We start from the raw sequence: 19725 nt of genomic DNA on the forward strand, positions 1-19725 counted from the left end.
GCCAGGTGCTGCTGGCTCACCCCTGTAATCCTAACTACTCAGGAAACTGAGATCTGAGGAGGCTGAGATCTGAGGATTCGTGGTTCAAAGCCAGCCCAGGAAGGAAAGTTGTGAGATTCCTATCTCCAATAAACCACCAGAAAACCAGAAGTGGCACTGTGGCTCAAGTGGTAAAATACTAGGCTTGAGCTGAAGAGCACAGGCCCAGAGTTCAAGCCCCACAACTAGCCAAAAAGAAAAAGGAAAGAAAAGAAAAGAAAGAAATGGATATTATTTAGAAGTTTACATACAAACTTTATAGAAATTTATCCATTAATTTACTTATTTATTTTTGTACCTATCCTGGGGCTTGAACTCGGGGTCTGAGCACTGTCCCAGAGCCCTAAGCATTAGCTCAAGGCTAATGCTCTACCACCTGAGCCATAGCTCCACTTCTGGCTTTTTGGTGGTTAATTGGTGATGAGTTTCATTGACTTTCCTGCCTAGGTTGGCTTTGAACTTGTGATCCTCAGATCTCAACCTCCTAAGTAACTAGGATTACAGATGTGAGCTACTAGCACTTGACTTAGAAGTATATTTTGTTTACTGTGTAACTATATTAAAGAGATTGCAGGTTTGTGTGTGTGTGTGTGTGAGAGAGAGAGAGAGAGAGAGAGAGAGAAAGAGAGAGACATCTAAAAAAACTTATTAAATTATCATGTCTTTCCTAAGTATCTTTAGTTACATATGAAATACAGGTTTCCTTACTCCCACCACATGCTAAATCACTTTTATAGAACACTATGACGCGTCATAGTGTAACCAGAAGCAAAAATTCCAAGATTCTTTTAATATGTTAATTTTACCTGTTCAAATAGTAGCTCAGGAGAACACATGAAGAATTTCCTGTTTGTTTCAGCCAACCAATGGAAAAATGAATGCTAATTTTCATTATTGGGATACAGTCTATCAAAATAATCTTTTACATTTTACTATCATAAATCTTAATGAGTTTCTAACAGAATGGGAATCCCATGTATATAAATATCTTTGCCATTAAAAAAACTGTTAAGAGGTGGGGAGGATCGGGTAGGGGAGTTGGGGGGGGATATGGGAAGGAATGGGAAGGGGAAACAAAGGAGGAGTCAACAATGCTTGATAAGAAATTTACTCATTATCTTGCCCATGTAATTGTAACCCCTCTGTACAGTATTTTCACAATAAAAAAAAGAAAAAAAACTGTTAAGATCAGTTTTACTATAAAACTGGACTGCTGTCTTAGGCACAGACAGCATTGGTGTAGAGTTCACAGCAGTTAGTAAGGGCCATGGCACTGAATTCCTTGTCTTCCCAGGGACCCGAGAAAGAAGGTAGGTTGGTGCCATTCAGAGAAGTACTTAAATGAAAAGCCATAGAGATACACAGTGGGTTAGATGAAAAACAAGGCAAGAAAACATAATCATTAAAGTACACCAAGTATATGAAAATAAAGACAAAACAAAACAAATGGATCCATCAAGCAAGTACTTTAAATGTATTTTCTCATTCATAACTAAGTTAATAGACATTGTCAAAGAACCCTACCATGGTGCATTTAGATGCTTCTTTTCTAGGTGTTTGAGGTAAAATCTGCATTGTAATGATATAAAATTAAATATTTTTCTAAAAATAATAATAAGGTATGAACCCAAGGCTATTCTCCTCTTGAGAAAGGAAATCTACTTAATTAAATAAATAACACAAAAACATTGTCCCTGGGGCTGGGAAGGTGGCTCAGTGGTAGAGCGCTTGCCTTGCATGCCTGAGGCCCTGGGTTCGATTCCCAGCACCACATAAGAAAAAAGCCGGAACTGGCGCTGTGGCTCAAGTGGTAGAGCGCTAGCCTTGAGCTGAAGAGCTGAGGGCCAGCGCCCAGGCCCAGAGTTCAGGCCCCACGACCGGACCCAAAAATACCTGCCAATGACCCTCAATATATGGCTTTAGGAAATCCACTGATAAACCATACAAAAAGAACATAGGAATTACTATTATTGCAGACCAATGATCTATCCTGCTCATAATTCATCTTTAATAGTACATCAAAAAGATAATTTTGTGAGAACATTGGTTGCCTTCTCTGGTGGCAGCTTCCAAATCGACAGGGTAATACTCATTTACTTGGCCTGACAATCTGCTAACCAGCTAACTGCAAAATATCTACTCAACAGTGAACAGATCACATACTTATTTATAACTTCCAAAGCTAGCTTTAGCTCTGGAACCCAGACTCCAGCTGGACTGTAAATACCTTTACACTGTAGTTATATAGGTACTCCCAACATGTCCAAAACTGAATAGGGCAATAAAGTATCTATCCCCTTTCTTCCCATCTCTGGAATTAGTCCTCTTTCTCCCAGTGAAAAAATGGCACTCCTTGGACCTACTTGCCCAAGCCAGAAAAAAGACAGTCCCTTTCATCTTCATCACATCCCTTCCTCCTACCTAGTTGAGGATCAACACCACTGATTTTCCCTGGACTAGTACATCTTTTTCTTCACAACTACCTAAATTCAGTTCTCACCATCTCAACTACAGCAGTATGATTTTTGGTCTCCCTGCTATCCAAAAGGCTACCAAAAAATATATCTTTTGAAAAAGAATAGTTAATCATGCCAGTATTCAAATTTTTCAAGGTCAAAATAAAAATTCCTTAGTGTTTCATGCAAGGTCTTTTATGATATTTCAGCCTTATTCTCCTCACTTGCCTATGTGTTCAAGTACACATACTTTTCACTTTGACAGTACCATACATTCCATTTCCTCATATACATTCTTTTATATGTCATAAAAGTTTTCAGTTAGTGATATGTTCTCTTCATGTCCTGGAATTAGTTGAACAAGTTCATTCTTACACTATATAAACTAACCATGATTTTTAAATTAAATTTTTGTCTTTTTTTATGTGTATGTCAGTCCCTGGGGCTTGAACTCAGGGTCTATACTCTGTCCCTAAGCCTCTTCTACTCAAGGCTAGTGCTCTACCACTTGTGCCACAGCTATATTTCTGGCTTTTTTTGTAATTTAACTGATATAAGCCTTACAGATTTTCCTGCCCAGGCTAGTTTTGAACCTACTCAGCCTCTTGAGTAGGTAGGATCAATTTTGGTCTTCATTTCTGTCTGAAGAAGACTATACGTTATTAGCCACTTAGGGCCATCACTGAAGTTCCATGTCTTTCAGTAACAATAAATACAGTAGCTTCTTATCAGAGAAACAATGCTTCTTTTGACTCTCTACTGCTTAGGACCCTACAACACAGTAGAAACTTGTTTGGCCAGGGCAAAATAACACAGATCTACACCATCACAACTACCTATATCTTCTCTCATGTACTTTACTCAGTCTCCAGAGGACTATCTATCCTCAAGGCCTTATTTCTCATACCTCCAGAGGACTGTTTCATGGAGGACAGCCTGTAAGAAGAGGAAGCAGGGACTCAGTGATCACTTACCTCTGAAAGAGCTCTCTACAACACATATAGGTCTCATACGTTCTGTTGACAAAACTTGTGTTCAAGAAGGAGAGACAGTCAGTTTCAGCTCCCCTGGGGACATAGAGGATTCCTGGAAAATGAAAGTATATACTAAGGGGGAAGATCTGACCTGTTTCTTAGAGTTGTTTCTTGTTTAGTTCTGAATTGAAACACTGTAGAAGAGGAACCCTTCCTACTCAATTGTGGAATGGAGAATTAAATCAATGTTCTGAGAGATATCTTGTCATGACCTATGTAAGTGATTTCAGCCAAGAGACCATGCTGAGGCACCTACCTGCCATACAGGCACTGATAAGGGATACACAGGCTCCTGTGAAGAGGGCCCTGACCACAACCTTAGAAAAGTCACTCTTCCGTTGGGGTGCTAGTGATGCTGCAGACAACACAAGAAAGTTAAATTGATCTCTTCCCTACCCAGCAATTCCACGAGTCCCCATTTAGAAGAATGTAGAGGAAGAAAACCCAGCAGATAAATATGGTGATGGTGTTACTACCAATCACCTGGGGGTGCCAGTGCTCTCCTGAGAAGTATATATATACATTTAACGAGGGATCACCAACTCAAACTTTTTTTTGGGGGGAAGGGTCGGTCATGGGGCTTGAACTCTGGGCCTGGGCACTGTCCCTCAGCTCTTCAGCTCAAGACCAACGCTCTACCACTTGAGCCACAGCACCATTTCCGGTTTACTAGTGGTTTATTGGAGGTAAGAGTCTCACAGACTTTCCTGCCTGGGCTGGCTTTGAACCGTGATCCTCAGATCTCAGCCTCCTGAGTAGCTAGGATTACAGGTGTGAGCCACCAACACCCAGCTTCAAACTTTTCTTGAGTCAGGGATTGTGCATTTGATCTTCACTTCAATGATTCTGTGAACATATCCAAGATGTATCTGGAACAAGCAAGGCTCTGAGTTGTGCTAGGCAATGTACAAATGCCTAGTGTTTTCCAGTTGAGATCGATACTTTAAAGCCTGGACCAGAATTATATGGACCATTTTGATCCAGTGGTCTTAGCAGAGCAACAGTCACTTAAGCCTTAGACATACATGCATATCCCAATACTAGATGCTATTTCACAATAAATATCAATCAGACATCAGAGTTAAAGCAATATAGATAGATGTTTAATAGAAGGGAAAAGATAAACTATAATGATCAAATTGTTCAATCAGCTACAAATAAATAAATTTAATGGTTCTATTCCAGAATATAATTGCCATAACATGGTGATTTTTTTATACACTGAATTGTATTTCTTCTTCTACTCCATTTATTCTATGATTCATTTCTAACTTTAATCTTCCAAACCACTGGGGATCTGCTAGTCATTCACCTGCCCTTGCCTTCCAGGACCATTCCACCTTCCTCATGTTATTCTTCCAATAATCAGCCACATTCAGCAATATCTCCATCAGTTCAATCTATTTCAAAGACTAATTCCTCCCACAATTGGTGAGTCTAAGCCTTTAACCCAATACTTTATCCCATGCACTTTTATTATCTATTCTATTGCTTTCATTTATATTATTTTTTTGTTTTGTTTTTTGGTTGGTTGTGGGGCTTGAACTCTGGGCTTGGGCGCCGTCACTGTGCTCTTCAGCTCAAGGCGAGCACTCTACCACTTGAGATACAGCACCACTTCTGGTTTTCTAGTGGCATATTGGAGATAAGAGTCTCACGGACTTTCCTCCCCGGGATGACTTTGAACTGCCATCCTCAGATCTCAGCCTCCTGAGTAGCTAGGATTATAGGCATGAGCCACCAGCACCTGGCTTTCATTTATATTATTTTTATTCCTGTGTAAATCTTGATTCTATGGAAACAGATGGTGAGTAGACTAGTTTCAGAAAATATCTTTGTTACTAACTGAAAAAATTATATGTGTACTGTAGTACACATATATTTTAATGGAAAATAGAAATGTATCATTATATTTTCTCCCTCAGGTAAAATAAAAATAACCTTGGGCATTTGATACAAAGAAAAAAGGACTCTCTGCAAGTGATTATCCAAGTTAACTGAAGCCTATAGGTCCCATTTCGCATCAGTTTCTCTATCAAATCTCAACTTGTATTAAGCACCAAGCTCACTACAAAAGTTGGGATCTGGCTGGTTTATTGGAGAGCTGGGAAAAGTTAACAACTCACTCAAGCCTCCCAGTGTGATTCCTATGGAACTAAGATTGGCAAATCCACAGAGTGCAAATGTTGTAATGATTTCAGCTCTCACCTAGGAAAAACAAAAAAATGATAAGCAGATAAATTCAGTCCCATGTGTGCAGTCTTATAATCACAATAGATGTTCCAGAGTGCTTAGAGCACCTACTTTTTTCTATACTATTTTAAGGAGCACACAAATAATGTTAGAAAATAACTGCCTGCTGAGTTACAATGGAGATAAAAATATTCTAACCACCATGATAAAGGCTGTGAATAAGGAGAAGAAATAGGATAAGGATGAATAAATAGGATGATCTAGAAAGACAAAGGAAGAGGAAAAAGAAGTAACTTCATAGCCATTTAATCATAAAAATGAAGAAGGGGCTTAGACGTCCAAAAAACTGTGACTTCTCTCAACTGCCTTAACTGTAAAGACTCAACAATTATAAAGTTAGGTCACTGCAGGGGAGAAAGAACCCACAGACCTTGCAGTAGTTAGTTCCGGTACCAAAAACAAGGTTGCTGAGAAACCATGCTTACTTTGTGGTTAGGTCTGCAATCCTGGAAAGCACCTTTGGATCGACCACCAACTTCTGTATTTCACTTTCTGTCTGCCCTCAGATATCCATTACCAAGACCTTGTGCTGGTTATGCTTTTCTGGATTGTCACTTACAGAAATCCACTGTTTCTCTCCCTCCATCCATTCTTCTATTCCAGATAGACGTCTGTTCTTATATTGAGATAGTTGCTGATAGGCCACAAATTCGTTTATGAAGAATTTGATTCCCACTATTTCAGCCACCACTGGACAGTCTGCCCACTCTACACCCATCATAAAAACCATGGGCCTTAGGACATAGGAACAGATGACCTGAGTAAAAGAAAGAAACCCCAAGGGGGAGGGAGAAACAACAAATAACAAAAGCCTGTTGCCTTTTCTGGAACTTTGATCCAGTCTTTTCCTCTTCTCTTCCCTCTCTTCTTAATGCTTTCTCCCAGCTTACTGTGAATCCAGAGGACATATTCAATTTAAAGATTATTTAACCACCAGGAGGAAGAAAATCAACAAATATAATCCTATACCTGGAAGGTGAGCCCATGTATATTCACCAGTTCTCCCAGCCAGGAGAGAGTAGCATTGATGAATGCCAAAACAGCCAAAAAGGCAATCAAATTTCCTGCTACATTAGCAACAAGCGCTATGGCATCTGTAGCTCCATTACTGGCAGCTTCCAAGATATTCTTCTCTTTCCTGTGGTTATCAAGCATGAGGAAAGAATGTTACCTACAGCAGTCTCAGGCCCTCAAAGAAGAGTAAGCATTTCTTTGTAGTGCAGGAAGTGGGTACAAGACCACTGTGAGGGGTGGTGGAGTTCCTTAGTGAGTGCATTTGTGGAGATTAGAAGTTGTATCAGATATAATGACCATCTAATTACACTGATACCAAGGTCAGAGAGGATGGGAATACCAGAAGCTAGTGGCAGGTGTGAAGCTTAAAGCAAAGAAAATGAAGATGAGTATCTGGAGGCAGAGACAGGCAAGAGGGAACATGGAATCTCATTCTTTCTTTTGGGAAGGCTTGAAGTCTGTGCTCTCTACAAGGCTACTCCTAACTTCAACTGCCTCACCATCTCTCAAGTTACATGCTCCACAGACTCACCCACGATGCAGTTTCACTCCCTCTTTACTCTTGAATTTGGACTCTTCTACTTCTGGATATACCAGCTTAGACAAGGCAAGAGCACAAGGGGCAGCCATCACGGAGGCAGAAATCAAGGACGATGCATCAATCTGTAATACCAGACTGAGGTCAGCATCACTGTAGAACCCAGCATGGGCTCATCCAGGAATGATCATGTGGCTGTGCCTACCCCAAAGGATATGAAGGCTCCCAACACAGTGCCTGCAATGGTGGCAAACCCTCCAGTCATCACTGCATGGATTTCAGAAAGAGTCATGTCTGCAAGGTAGGGACGGATGAGTAGAGGTGCATCTGTCTATAAACAAGGAGAGAATAGTCATGTTCCAAGAGGGTATGATTCCTTATGCCAAAGTCCCAGCCCCATCCAGAGACTCAGCTTATTACACACAAAGTGTGAGTGCTATTCAATAGACAGACAGCCTGCCAGGTAAACAACAAGCTCTGCTCTTTGCTCTTCCAGAAACTTCCTTACTCCCCCAGCACCTAATCATGATATCACCTCACCAGTGATGTGTTCCTTTGTTTTCAGTGTCTAAAACAACACACTGGCTGAATGAGTTTGTGGAATATAGCATATTTCCTGAAGACATATTAGACCCTTACATATATTCATTACATGAATTACAAATCACTGATTGAAGCCATTTTTATGAATGAATCAAAAGAAATAATGTCTGTGAAATCTATAAAATTAGAAGGCCCAACTATGAAAGCTACATTTAGCATATACCTAAGATTTATCTATCATGTAATAGGTACCAACTAAAGTATTGATGTACTGTACTAAATCTGAGGGATATTAATATGAATAAGGCAAAGTTCCTACTCTTAAAAGATTATAGTCTAGCAGGCCAAACTAGAATGATTATAGATAATCAACTTACATCCTTGGGAGAAAAAGACCTCAGAAATAACTACTTGCTAATTTGACAAGTTATAATCCCTAATGTTGAACTGATGTCAACAGTGTCTCTTGAGTACCTACTCCATTCAAGACAACTATTCTACAGACACATGTATTATGGAAAAAAATCTTCATGTTAGTCCTGAGCAAGACAAGCTGTTCCCTCATTGGAGACTCTGGAAAAGAAAGGTTACAGGAAGTCGAAGGAAAAAAAGGGAATAATACTTGGACCAGGTCATTTGCCCGTATTACCATGTAAGAAGTTGATTCAAGTCTAGGCTAGAGGATCACCAGTTCAAGGCCATCCTGAGCTACATATTGAGTTCTATCTAGTACAGCCTGAAGCTGTATGACAAGGTCTTTAAAAAAAATCGGGACTGGAGGCTCATTCCTATAATCCTAGCTATTGAGGAGGCTGAAATCTGAGGACTGTGGTTAAAAACTAGCCCATGCTGATAAATACAAGAGATTTTTTTTTAATCTCCAATTAACCAGAAAAAAAGCTGGAAGTGAATGTGTGGTTCAAGTAAGTGTCAGCTTTGAGCAAAAGAGCCAAGTGGCCCTGAGTTCAAGCCCCAGTTCTGGCAGAGAACGAGACAGGGGGATGGGGAGAAAGAGAGAAAGAGAGAAAAGGAAGAAGAGTAGTACCAGTGGCTAAAACTGTCCATTCATATTAAGTGTGCCTTAGTAAGCATTTTTAGGCATTAATGATGGAAGCTAGAACTGAGTCCTCTGAGTTTAAGAAGGATTCAGAGTACTTACCATCCCCACAAAGATGTTTCCTGCTACAACCAGGGTCTCTGTGGCAGTGGTTCCCATGGTGATTTGCAAAACCCAGGTAATCTAAAAGAATTCAGAGTACTAATCCATCAATATCAGGAGGCTTGGAGGATGCCCAACAAAACCTCTATTCCTCCTGACACAGAAACTGATAAGAAAACTCAAGGCTACAAAAATGGTGTATCACAGAGTCACAAAACAAGTTGTAAACAATCTTAACCAAATCATGGGTTTCTTCAATTCAAGAGCAAGTACATTCAAACTGTATGAAAACGTGGTCCAGCTTAGCTTTTCTCCCTGCTCTGCCCATTGGCCCTAGGACCTGGCTGACCACTTAATATCAGAATGCTTAGGAATGCTTGCCATTTCTTTTTCTTTTTCTTTTGGCCAGTCCTGGGGCTTGAACTCAGGGCCTGGGCACTGTCCCTGAGCCTCTCTACCACTTGAGCCACAGCACCATTTCTGACTTTATCTGTGTATGTGGTGCTGAGGATTTGAACACAGGGCTTCATGCATGCTGGGCAAGCACTCTACCACTGAGCCACATTCCCAGCCTCGTGTTTGCCATTTCATATTGTTTTTACAGAACAACATACTCTACCTCCTATGGATGAGCATATTTCCAAAGTGAGGGTCATTTTTATGCCCTTGACAGATCCCAAACTGGAAGCCCATGTCCTAACTTATATAAGAAAATGACTCACCTTCTGAATTACCCACTGCACGAGGCCCAGATAATACAGAATGGACATCACACATCCAAAGAAAAGGATGATTGGTAAGGACTGTAATGACAATGTTGGGCATCTAGTGAGAGATTACTTTATATGATATATATGTATGTATATATATATATAATATATAATAAGTAAACTGTTTCAGCCTTCTAAATTTAGATGTCAGTATTCTAGTTTTGTTTAGGAATTCACTACATTTTAGGAATAAATTCTAAATATGCTGCAAATCCTTCAGTACTAACAAGATGTTTCTGAGCTTTCTTCCTATCACTCTTTCATCCAGTTTCAAGATAGTAATGATCAAATGCAAGGGATAGATGCTGTTTCCTTTACTGATGAAGTTAAACTCTTATAGTCATATTGGTCTACAGGCTAACTGATCTCTTCTTTTTTTCTTTTCTTTTTTGCCAGTCCTGGGCCTTGAATTCAGGGCCTAGGTCCTGTCCTAAGCACCTTCTGCTCAAAGTTAGCACTCTTACCACCTGAGCTACAGCTCCACTTCTGGCTGTTCCTGTTTAATTGGAGATAAGAGTTTCACACACTTTCCTGCCAGAGCTGGCTCTGAACTGTGATTCTCAGATCTCCGCCTCCTGAGTAACTAGGATTACAGACAGGAGCCACCAGCACCTGGCTGGCTGATCCCTTAGACATACATTTCTTCCTTTGTTTTACTCCTCAACCCCTCTATTGCTCATCTTTCTTGACCATGAAACAGACATAACCTGAAAAGCAAAGACATTTTGGATCAGCTCCTCCCCGAAGACAAAACTGGAACCAGCCACAGTGTAGTTCAGGAAAATCTGAAGAAGGGAAGGGGAGAATACAGAAAACAAGAGTGAATCCTGACAGGACACACAAGAGAAGATGGGATCTGCATCTTCTGTGATTAGGATTTACTGCTGGGACTAAAGTTGGTTTCCCTTTCACCGCCTTTGGGCAAGCTGTGTCCCCACAAGTGACTCATTGAATAACACTCAGCAGATCAGTTCTCTCATATATTTTGCTATACTCCATTACTTTCTCTTTTTACAAACAGATCTTACACCAACACCATTAACATGATGCAGCCTAATCTTATGCTTCCTTCACATCTCCCTTCTCTACACTTCTTTTTCTGTTGGTCATGGGGCCTTGAACTCTGGGCCTGGGCACTGTCCCTTAGTTCTTCAACTTAAGTCTAACACTCTACCACTTGAGCTACAGTGCCACTTGTGGTTTTCTAGTGGTTTATTGGAGATAAGAGTCTCACAGACTTTGCTGCCGGGACTGGCTTTGAACAGTGGTCCTCAGATCTCAGCCTCCTGAGTAGCTAGGATTACAGTTGTGAGCCACTAGCACCCAGCTCCTTCTCTACACTTCCAAAAGACCAAACCTTTCATTCAGTTTTCATACCTGGATCTGTTCCCCCAGCCACTGAAATGCTTTAAATCCAGGATCTGTTCTGATGACCACGATCCCAAAGACAAATTGAAGACCCAAGCCCCAAAACACCGTTCTCCAGGACACCTACAATCAATAAGAAAATCAATCCAATATAAGTTCTAACCCCTATTGGACAATGCATGTGTATGAAATTTTAAAATGGATATATAAGCCCTAGGTGAAACCAATCTAAGATTTTAATAGTAAGTCTAGGATAGAATGGTATAGGGAACAGAGAGAATGTTAAAGAAAAATATGACAGGAATTTATAAATCACAAAATATGTCCAAGCCCAGATTATGTATTGAAATGTGATATTGCTATTTTTTACCTGAACTAGTCCTACCTGCAATCCTCCAAACCTCTGTCTTCTGAGTAACTGGGATTATAGGCATGCTTTATAATACCAACCAGTTCTATGCCTTTTAACTAATACTTGACACATACAATTTTTTTGGTTGGTCGTGGGGCTTGAACTCTGGGCCTGGGGGCTGTCCCTTAGCTCTTCAGCTCAAGGCGAGCAATCTACCACTTGAGCAACAGTGCCACTTTCTGACATACATATTTTTAAATTATGTAATGCTCTACACAAAAATTAGTACTTGGGCCTTGTTGTTATGTAATGTTATGATCAACTTGAATACCCAAAACTCACTGCACTGTGGTGTTTGGAGCAGACAAACAGGATGAGGATGAACATACAAATTCCTGCAAAGGAGATTAGCTGTTCCGGCCTTTGAGCGGTGTCAAGAGCTAACCACAGGATGAGGCCAACCACTGAGAGTCCTGAGAACCCCCTGAAGAAGGAAGACCAAGTCTATGTTGTCAATGCAGTAAATGAAAAACAATAAATTCACCTCTGAAAAGCAGAAATTCAGCCCAAGAATAAGTGAAATATCTCAACAGTTTGTTGATTAGAGAGATATTTTGAGAATCATTTATCTAGTAGTTCTCTAGTTTCTACCTCTTTTCCCCCAACTTTTTCTTACAATCAAATCACAAACTTCCTTTTTCTCAGGCTTCCATATCAATGAGATGTGATATAAAAACTTAATCTTGAATAACCAAAAGACTAAATACCAAAAGGAGGAAAACTATGCACTGAGGGCCTTTACACAATTTTTTTTACCACTCTAAGGTTAAGATTAAAGACCTAGTCACAAATCAAGTATTTAAGGGCTCATGGTCCTTTCATGTAACAAACACATTTGACTAATGACAGACTGGTATTCTCATGTCTGAGTGTTAGAGCCCTTCAAGTCCAAGAAGAAAAGAATTAGAAAAGAGATCAGGGATGAAACCAAAACAAAAAGAACACAATGTTCACTGAGATACTTCTGGAGCAAAACAATGAAATTCATTATATGTCAGAATTGGAATTTGGAGCTCTTCTCCTGGAAGCCCATCTCATGAAGTAAAATCTGACTTTCATAATCGATTTTGCTTAATGAATAAAGTCATTTTAAGCTCTATTTCCCTAGTGTCAAATAATTATAACCCAAAATTTAAGTGTAATCTGATGTTGTATCTCCAAATTATCATTGTTATAAACATTAACAAAATCTATTATCTGTGCATCCACCAAGGAAAGGGCAAAAATAAGAACTTTGTAAATAAAGTTGTAAAGTCATTCTCTTAATCCTGACTTATGACCAAAGCACATGTGCATGCCATGGATAGATGAGCTATGGCTACTGTAAATCCAGTACAGTATATATTAAACAGGAAGTTTGCTTTTAAATTCTAAGGAAATGTAAAAGACATCCAAGGGTGCAGGAAGTATGGAGGACTAGAGAAAAGAATGTATAAAATGTAACAGGGATTATAGGAGAAATAGAGGACCAGCAAATCAACTTCATAAGTTATTGTAGCTGCTAATGTCTTTGTTTTGATTCCTTCATTGAAGAAATGCATGGATTTTTCTCATTTCTGACCTGGGCTCTAATGCTTAAAGACACTGAAACTTTTCTCTGAAGCCGAGTCCCTCCTGCTCCCTGACAATGTTAACCCATGAATATAAGAAACTGGACTTAAATCTGGTGATTAGATGCCTGTTGCTATTTGTGCTCCACAACAACAAATTTTGCAGAGTATAGGTGAGAAGCTGAGAGATCACTCTGGAACTGTCAATGGAGGGCAAAATACAAAGAATTAGACTGGAATCTGAGATTCACTGGGGGCATCCAGGATGTTGAGAATTCTTTTTTTTTTTTTTTTTGTCATGGGGCTTGAATTTTGGGCCTGGTTTCTGTCCCTGAGCTCTTCAGCTCAAGGCAAGCACTCTACCACTTGAGCCACAGTGCCTACTTCTGGCTTTTTCTGTGTATATGGTGCTGAGGAATTGAACCCAGGGCCTCATGCATGCAAGGCAAACACTCTACCACTGAGCCACCTTCCCAGACCTGAGAATTCTTATATTACTGTTATGAATCTAAAATATTGCCCAAAACCTCGTGTGTTAAAGTCTTGATCCACAGTGCAGTAGTATTTAGAAGTGGGACTGCTGGAGAATAACTGGATCACAAGGGTTCTGATATCATCAGTGGATTAATCCAATGATGGATTTCTAATTGAGAAAAAGACTGCATCAAATGAAGGCACCAATAAAGGTCTATATTCTCTGTTAAAAACTGTAGAAGGGACATAGTTAGAAGAAGTAGTTACTATGGGTATATTGAAGAGTATAGTTTGTCTCATAGCTCTTGCTTTTACTATCTTTGCTTCCTGGATGCTGGAGATGAGCAGCTGTGCTCAGTCATGTGCTCTCTACCATGATACTCTGCCTTCCAACAACCCCACAGTGATAAGACCTAGCAACAAGGGACTGATAACTCTAAAACCGTGACCTGAAATAAACCTTTGCTCCTCCAAGTTCTTTTTCTGAGGTTTTTTGATCAGATAAACCAAAAGCTAACACACTTACCATTTCATCCAGCGTCTTAGGTGGGGGTTTTTAAAGGGCTTCAGATATCTTGTTAAATTTTTACCAAAGAACTTTTTTAGAAAGTGAGAAACCAGGATAAATATTACTAGGCAGGTGATGACAAACAAAGCCAGTGCCCTCTGGAAATCCAGGATGCAAGCTGCCAGGAAGTAAGCAGCATAAGCTAAAGAAAGAAAGTGAAGGTAAGGGTCAGCAAGACAGAGCCTTCACAGAGCAAATGAAGCTTCAACCCTAAGCACCTGGGACTTATAGCAAGAGAAACCTTCCAGAGATCTTGCCACCCAGTCTTCCTGTCAAATTGGACTGCACTACTCGAGGCCAGGCAGTTGTTTGACTGCAATCTTCTTGGGATTCCCAAAGACAGTCTTACTTACTTAGTTTGACCACATATTTTCACTTGCTTCTGGTGAAATCTTATTCCTTTCCTTTAATCTGCTATCTTCTCCCTACCCATCACATATATTTGATCAGCATCCATCTTAGACACTTCAAAAACCAGTCAGTCATCTATTTTTGAAGCTTTATTAGCCCAGTTATATTAAAATGTTACCCTTTTTTCTTGTTCAAAACCAGGTAAATAAGACTACCACTAAGAAGTAAAGCCATGTATGACCCATTGTTCACCAACTGAACCCAACAATTTTTATCTCACTACATAGGCTGCCTCTAATGTTGACATCAAAGCCCTACATGTTACTGACAGAAGACTTTAAATACAGTTTGGTTGTCTTTTAAAATACTTTCCACTTAGTAATCAACTTGACACAAAGTAACATTCCTAAAATGAGTATGTTTCTAGCTTCCACTAATTCTCAGTATCCTTTTTTTTTTTTTTTTTTGGGCCAGTCCTGTGGTTTGTCCCTGGGCTCTGTCCCTGAGCCTCTCTGTGCTCAAGGCTGGCACTCTACCACTTGAATCACGGTACCACTCTGGCTTTTTCTGTTATGTGGTACTGAGGAATCAAACCCAAGGCTTCACACATGCTAGGCAAGCACTCTACCACCAAACCACATTACCAGCCCAATTCTCATTATCTTACCAACACATAACAGGCCCAACATGATGTTCTTGAACAATCTGGCATGTCTTTCCCAGAAACCTCTTGCCTTAATGAAAGGTTGTAGATTTCTCCTGATAAAAACCCAAAATTAAAATAAAAGAATTATTCCATCCCATTTATGCTTTTTTTCAGAATTTTCCTGGCCCAAGGCAGAATTTGCTCTGAGTAACAAAATATTTATTTCAATTAAGGACAAGTTAAGTAGTATTACAGCAATGCCCCAAAGAACATATCTAGCCTTGTCAATTTGTAGCAGATTACAATGACCCTATTCAGCCTGGACTAGGATTACTGTTGGTAATTTCCTGCCACAGAAGTTGTTGATAGTAGTCTTATTAGCAATCTACTCTTTTCCTGTTTCCAAAGAACAGAGGGCCAGTTCTTACAGATAATTTGTATCTGTCCCTAAAAGCCATACATTCTATCTTTACTAGACAGCCAGTGTACACTGACAAACGGGAAGGAAAACAGCACCAACCTCAAGAGTTCCTGGGTTGGCAGTATACAAGAAGATGCCCTGTAAGCAGCCAGCACTATTTAAGTCTGATTTAAGCAACATTTGTATAGTGTTTTCCATGCGTTTTAGCTCTAAGAACTTTGCAAATATTAAGTCATTAAGTCTTCCCAAGAACCACCTGGAGGTGGTTACATTTTCCCTATCCAATCATTGTTATTGGAAACCTAGACTATTTCCATACCTTGACTTTGGCAAATTGTAATGCTATAAACATAGATACAGATATCTTTCTTATATGTTGTTTTATATTCCTTCAGATATATGCCCACGAGTTGTACCGGTTTCATACGGCAGCTCCATTTTCAGTTTCTTGAAGAACCTCCATACTGATTTTAATAGAGGCTGAACTAGCATTCCCATTAACAATGTATAAAGTTTCTTCTCTTCATTTCCTCTCCTATCTCTATGTGTATTTGTTGTATGACCCATGAAGAAGAAATTACAGTTGTTAAGACAGATGCGCCAAACCGTGGCACATGCAAGTTCATTAAACAAGCACTTCTGAACTTACAAGCACTGATGTACACTTGTACAGTAATATCGTACAGTAATATCAGGAAATGTCAATACTCCAGTTTCACCAACATATAGGCCATCCACAAACACAAAAAAAATCATTTTCAAAATCTGACTTTAAAGACTTACATATACAGATAGAGAAATAGATGATAGAGATATACTTACAAATCAATATATACCCACATATGCATTGTATCTATATAAAAATGGCATAAGAAATTTCTGAAAGCTGTTAATAGGGAATGGAAATGGGCAAAGAGAGTAATAACATGGATTATTATGGTTTAATGTATGTGGGGTTGGGGAGGTGGCTCAGTGGTAGAGTGCTTGCCTTGCATGCATGAGACCCTGGGTTCGATTCCTCAGCACCACATAAGCAAAAAGAAAAAAGCCAGAAGTGACGCTAGCCTTGAGCTGATGAGCTGAGGGACAGTGCCCAGGCCCAGAGTTCAGGTCCCATGACTGGCCCCCCCCCCCAAAAAAAAAAAGGAGGATAAAAGAGTAATAGAAGGTAAATTTGATCAAAGTACATTACCTGCATATATGGAAATACTACCATGAAGCCCTTTGTATAATTAATATATGCTAATAAAAATGGAGATCCTATTTTCTCCTGCCTGGTTTTACTCTTGTTCTATATCTATATCTCCCCCGACCTGTCAGATTTCCCTGGACTACACTGTGTGACTGGCTCCAGGTTTTTTTTGTTTTTGTTTTTTGTTTTGTTTTTGTTTGTGTTTTGTCAGCTGTGGGGCTTGAACTCTGGGCCTGGATGCTGTCCCTCAGCTCTTTAGCTCAAGGCTAGTGCTCTACCACTTGAGTCCACAGCACCACTTCCAGTTTTCTGAATGGTTTATTGGAGATAAGAGTCTCACGGAGGGCTGGGAAGGTGGCTCAGTGGTAGCCGCTTGCCTTGTATGCCTGAGGCCCTGGGTTTGATTCCTCAGCACCACATAAGCAAAAAGAAAAAAGCCGGAAGTGGCGCTGTGGTTCAAGTGGTAGAGCTCTAGCCTTGAGCTGAAGAGCTGAGGGACAGCGCCCAGGCCCAGAGTTCAGGCCCCACGACTGGACCCCCCCCCCAAAAAAAAAGAAAACTCTGTCCAGGTGCCAATGGCTCACACCTGTAATCCTAGCTACTCAGAAGGCTGAGATCTGAGGATTGCGGTTAGAAGGCAGCAGGGGCAGAAAAGTCCTCAAGAGATGCTTATCTCCAATTAACCACTCAAAAAACCAGAAGTGGCACTGTGGCTCAAGTGGTAGAGTGTTAGCCTTGAGCAAAAAAGCTCAGGGATAGCACCTAGGCACTGAGTTCAATTCCCGAGACCAACACAGACACACACAGGCACACACAAACACACACACACACACACAATCACCAACTAAGTTAAAGCCTTAGCATTCATCTCTTTCACATTCATCTCATAACCTGATGAATCAATCCTCTTAGCTATCTTGAACCTTACAGTGTACTTTTGTCTTATCACTTATACTTTGATCTATGAACACTCAGGAAAAATGAAATGATTTCCCAGCAGCATCATTTAGTTTATGGCTCAGTCAATTGCATGTCCTGAAATTCCCTCCCCCAGTTCTAAGCTATTTCTGGGCTATATGGTCAAAAGGTAGGAAGAAATACCTCTGTTTCTGCAAAATTGTATAGTCTTTCAAGAGATTTTTTTCCTGTACTTTCACAATTCATCCTCACAATATCTCCCACAGGTAATTTAGTCAGCTACTAATCTGGTTTATTTATATATAAATAAAAATGGACTCAAAAGCGATGAACAACTTGTCAAAAATTGTTGTACAGGAACTTGGTCACAAGAAAACAGGGAAGCCATATTTTGAGAGGTTGAATTGGGAGTCTTTATTGGAGAGACAGTGTCGGCAGGTGAACTCCTGTCTCAAAGACCTGCAGCCTGGAAAAAGAGCACAAAGCTTTTAAAGGCAAAAACCACATATTAGGGTGGAGACCAAGCATTAACAAAAGTGTTATATATAAAACAAAGCAAGCTAGACAAGGACACATATTCCTAATAAAAGTGTTATACACAGGCAAAGCAGGCTATCCAGGGTTCAATAGGGGGTAATCAGGACCCCAATTATCTAGAAAAAGCATAAGCTTCCTAGAACCTAACAACTTATGACATATTTGCAATCCAAAGCATGTCCTCTATAACCTCTAGAGTTCTCAGAAAGTCTCCATCTTCTATTAACTTCTATCAAGATGCCAAGATGACATTTCTTAGATGTAGTATCCCTATTTCAAAATAATACTGTTAGGGTAGAGCTGGAATGAGAAAACAGCTTTACCTCTATAAAATTGATCTGACTGATAATGCAACACTAATAAGGTCACTTTGCGATTGTGGAGAAGTGGGAGGAGGGGGGATCTGAGGAATTGATTAAATGGAAAAATTACACTTAGAGGAAAGGGGGAAAAATCAACAACTGAAAATTTCTAGTTTCTTATCACTGGCTGAATTAATGTTAAGTGAAAATACTATATTCTGTTAACTTTTTATCAATTAAGGAAGAAAATAGATTTGGAAATCTTGCTGACTCCATTGAAATTCTACCTCCCCTTCCTTGTTCAATTCTGTCTGACCTGAGTACCAAGGTAAGATAACAAATGTCATAAAGAAGTTATCAGTGGGTGTAGAGGCCAATTTCTCAAAGCTAAATGGGCCTTATGACCTTCCTGCTAATGCCAACTGCACAGGTTTATACTGCTGGCCTCTAAGTAAATGTGTTCAACATTCCAAAAGCATTTGATACAGTGTAGTTTAGGAATAGATTCTAAAAGTTCTGCTAATCTATTACTCCATCAGTACTAAACCACTGGGAGATGTTTTCTGAGCCTTTCTCCCATTCAATTTTCATCTCATTTCAGACAATGATCAAAGGGCAATTCCTTTACTGACAACACTAAATCTTCTTGGGTCAAACTGATCTCTTGGATCTACTTTTTTGCCGGTGGAGGGTCATAGGTCTTAAACTCAGGTCCTGGGTACTGTCCCTGAGCATTTTCTGCTCAAGACTAGTGCTCTACTACTTTTGAGCCACAGCTCTACTTATAATTAACTATTTCCATGGTTAATTACAGATAAAAGTCTCACAGACTAAGATTTCTTACCTGAGCTGGCTTTGAACCGTGATCCTCACATCTTAGCCTCCCAAGAAGCCAGGATTACAGATGTGAGCCACCAGCACCAGGTTTGGATACACGTTTTAATCTTCTCCTTCACTCTCCAGCCCCTCTACTTATTTCATTCCTTCCCATAAAATAGACATAACACAAAGAACAAAGAGGTTTTAGAACAGTGCATCCTCAAAGACAAAACTGGAGCCAGGCCTGGCACTGGTAGCTCTGGCCTGTAATCTTAGCTACTCAGGAGCCTGAGATCTGAAAATCGTGTTTCAAAGCCAGGCAGGGCAGGAAAGTCCGTGAGACTCTTTTTTTTTTTTTTTT

At 39.9% G+C, this 19725-nt stretch overlaps 1 protein-coding gene across 1 annotated transcript in view; it reads right to left on the reverse strand.

The window, feature by feature from the left end:
- Nucleotides 1-1167: 1167 nt before the first annotated feature.
- Nucleotides 1168-19725, reverse strand: part of Slc28a2 (solute carrier family 28 (concentrative nucleoside transporter), member 2) — a 29215-nt gene continuing 10657 nt past the window's right edge. The window contains exons 2-17 of the mRNA XM_013009970.1: nt 15197-15288; nt 14137-14320; nt 11869-12010; nt 11184-11297; nt 10514-10591; nt 9759-9839; nt 9037-9117; nt 7540-7665; nt 7329-7459; nt 6752-6920; nt 6342-6539; nt 5656-5737; nt 3786-3884; nt 3470-3581; nt 1564-1608; nt 1168-1375 (exon numbers count right to left, since the gene is read on the reverse strand). Of these exons, the coding sequence (XP_012865424.1) occupies nt 1258-1375; nt 1564-1608; nt 3470-3581; nt 3786-3884; nt 5656-5737; nt 6342-6539; nt 6752-6920; nt 7329-7459; nt 7540-7665; nt 9037-9117; nt 9759-9839; nt 10514-10591; nt 11184-11297; nt 11869-12010; nt 14137-14320; nt 15197-15288 (1852 nt within the window). The 3' untranslated portion in view covers nt 1168-1257. The remainder of the gene's footprint in view (nt 1376-1563; nt 1609-3469; nt 3582-3785; nt 3885-5655; nt 5738-6341; nt 6540-6751; nt 6921-7328; nt 7460-7539; nt 7666-9036; nt 9118-9758; nt 9840-10513; nt 10592-11183; nt 11298-11868; nt 12011-14136; nt 14321-15196; nt 15289-19725) is intronic.

The sequence above is a fragment of the Dipodomys ordii genome, unplaced genomic scaffold (genome assembly GCF_000151885.1).
Source record: "Dipodomys ordii isolate 6190 unplaced genomic scaffold, Dord_2.0 Scaffold11, whole genome shotgun sequence".
NCBI classification, from domain to species: domain Eukaryota; kingdom Metazoa; phylum Chordata; class Mammalia; order Rodentia; family Heteromyidae; genus Dipodomys; species Dipodomys ordii.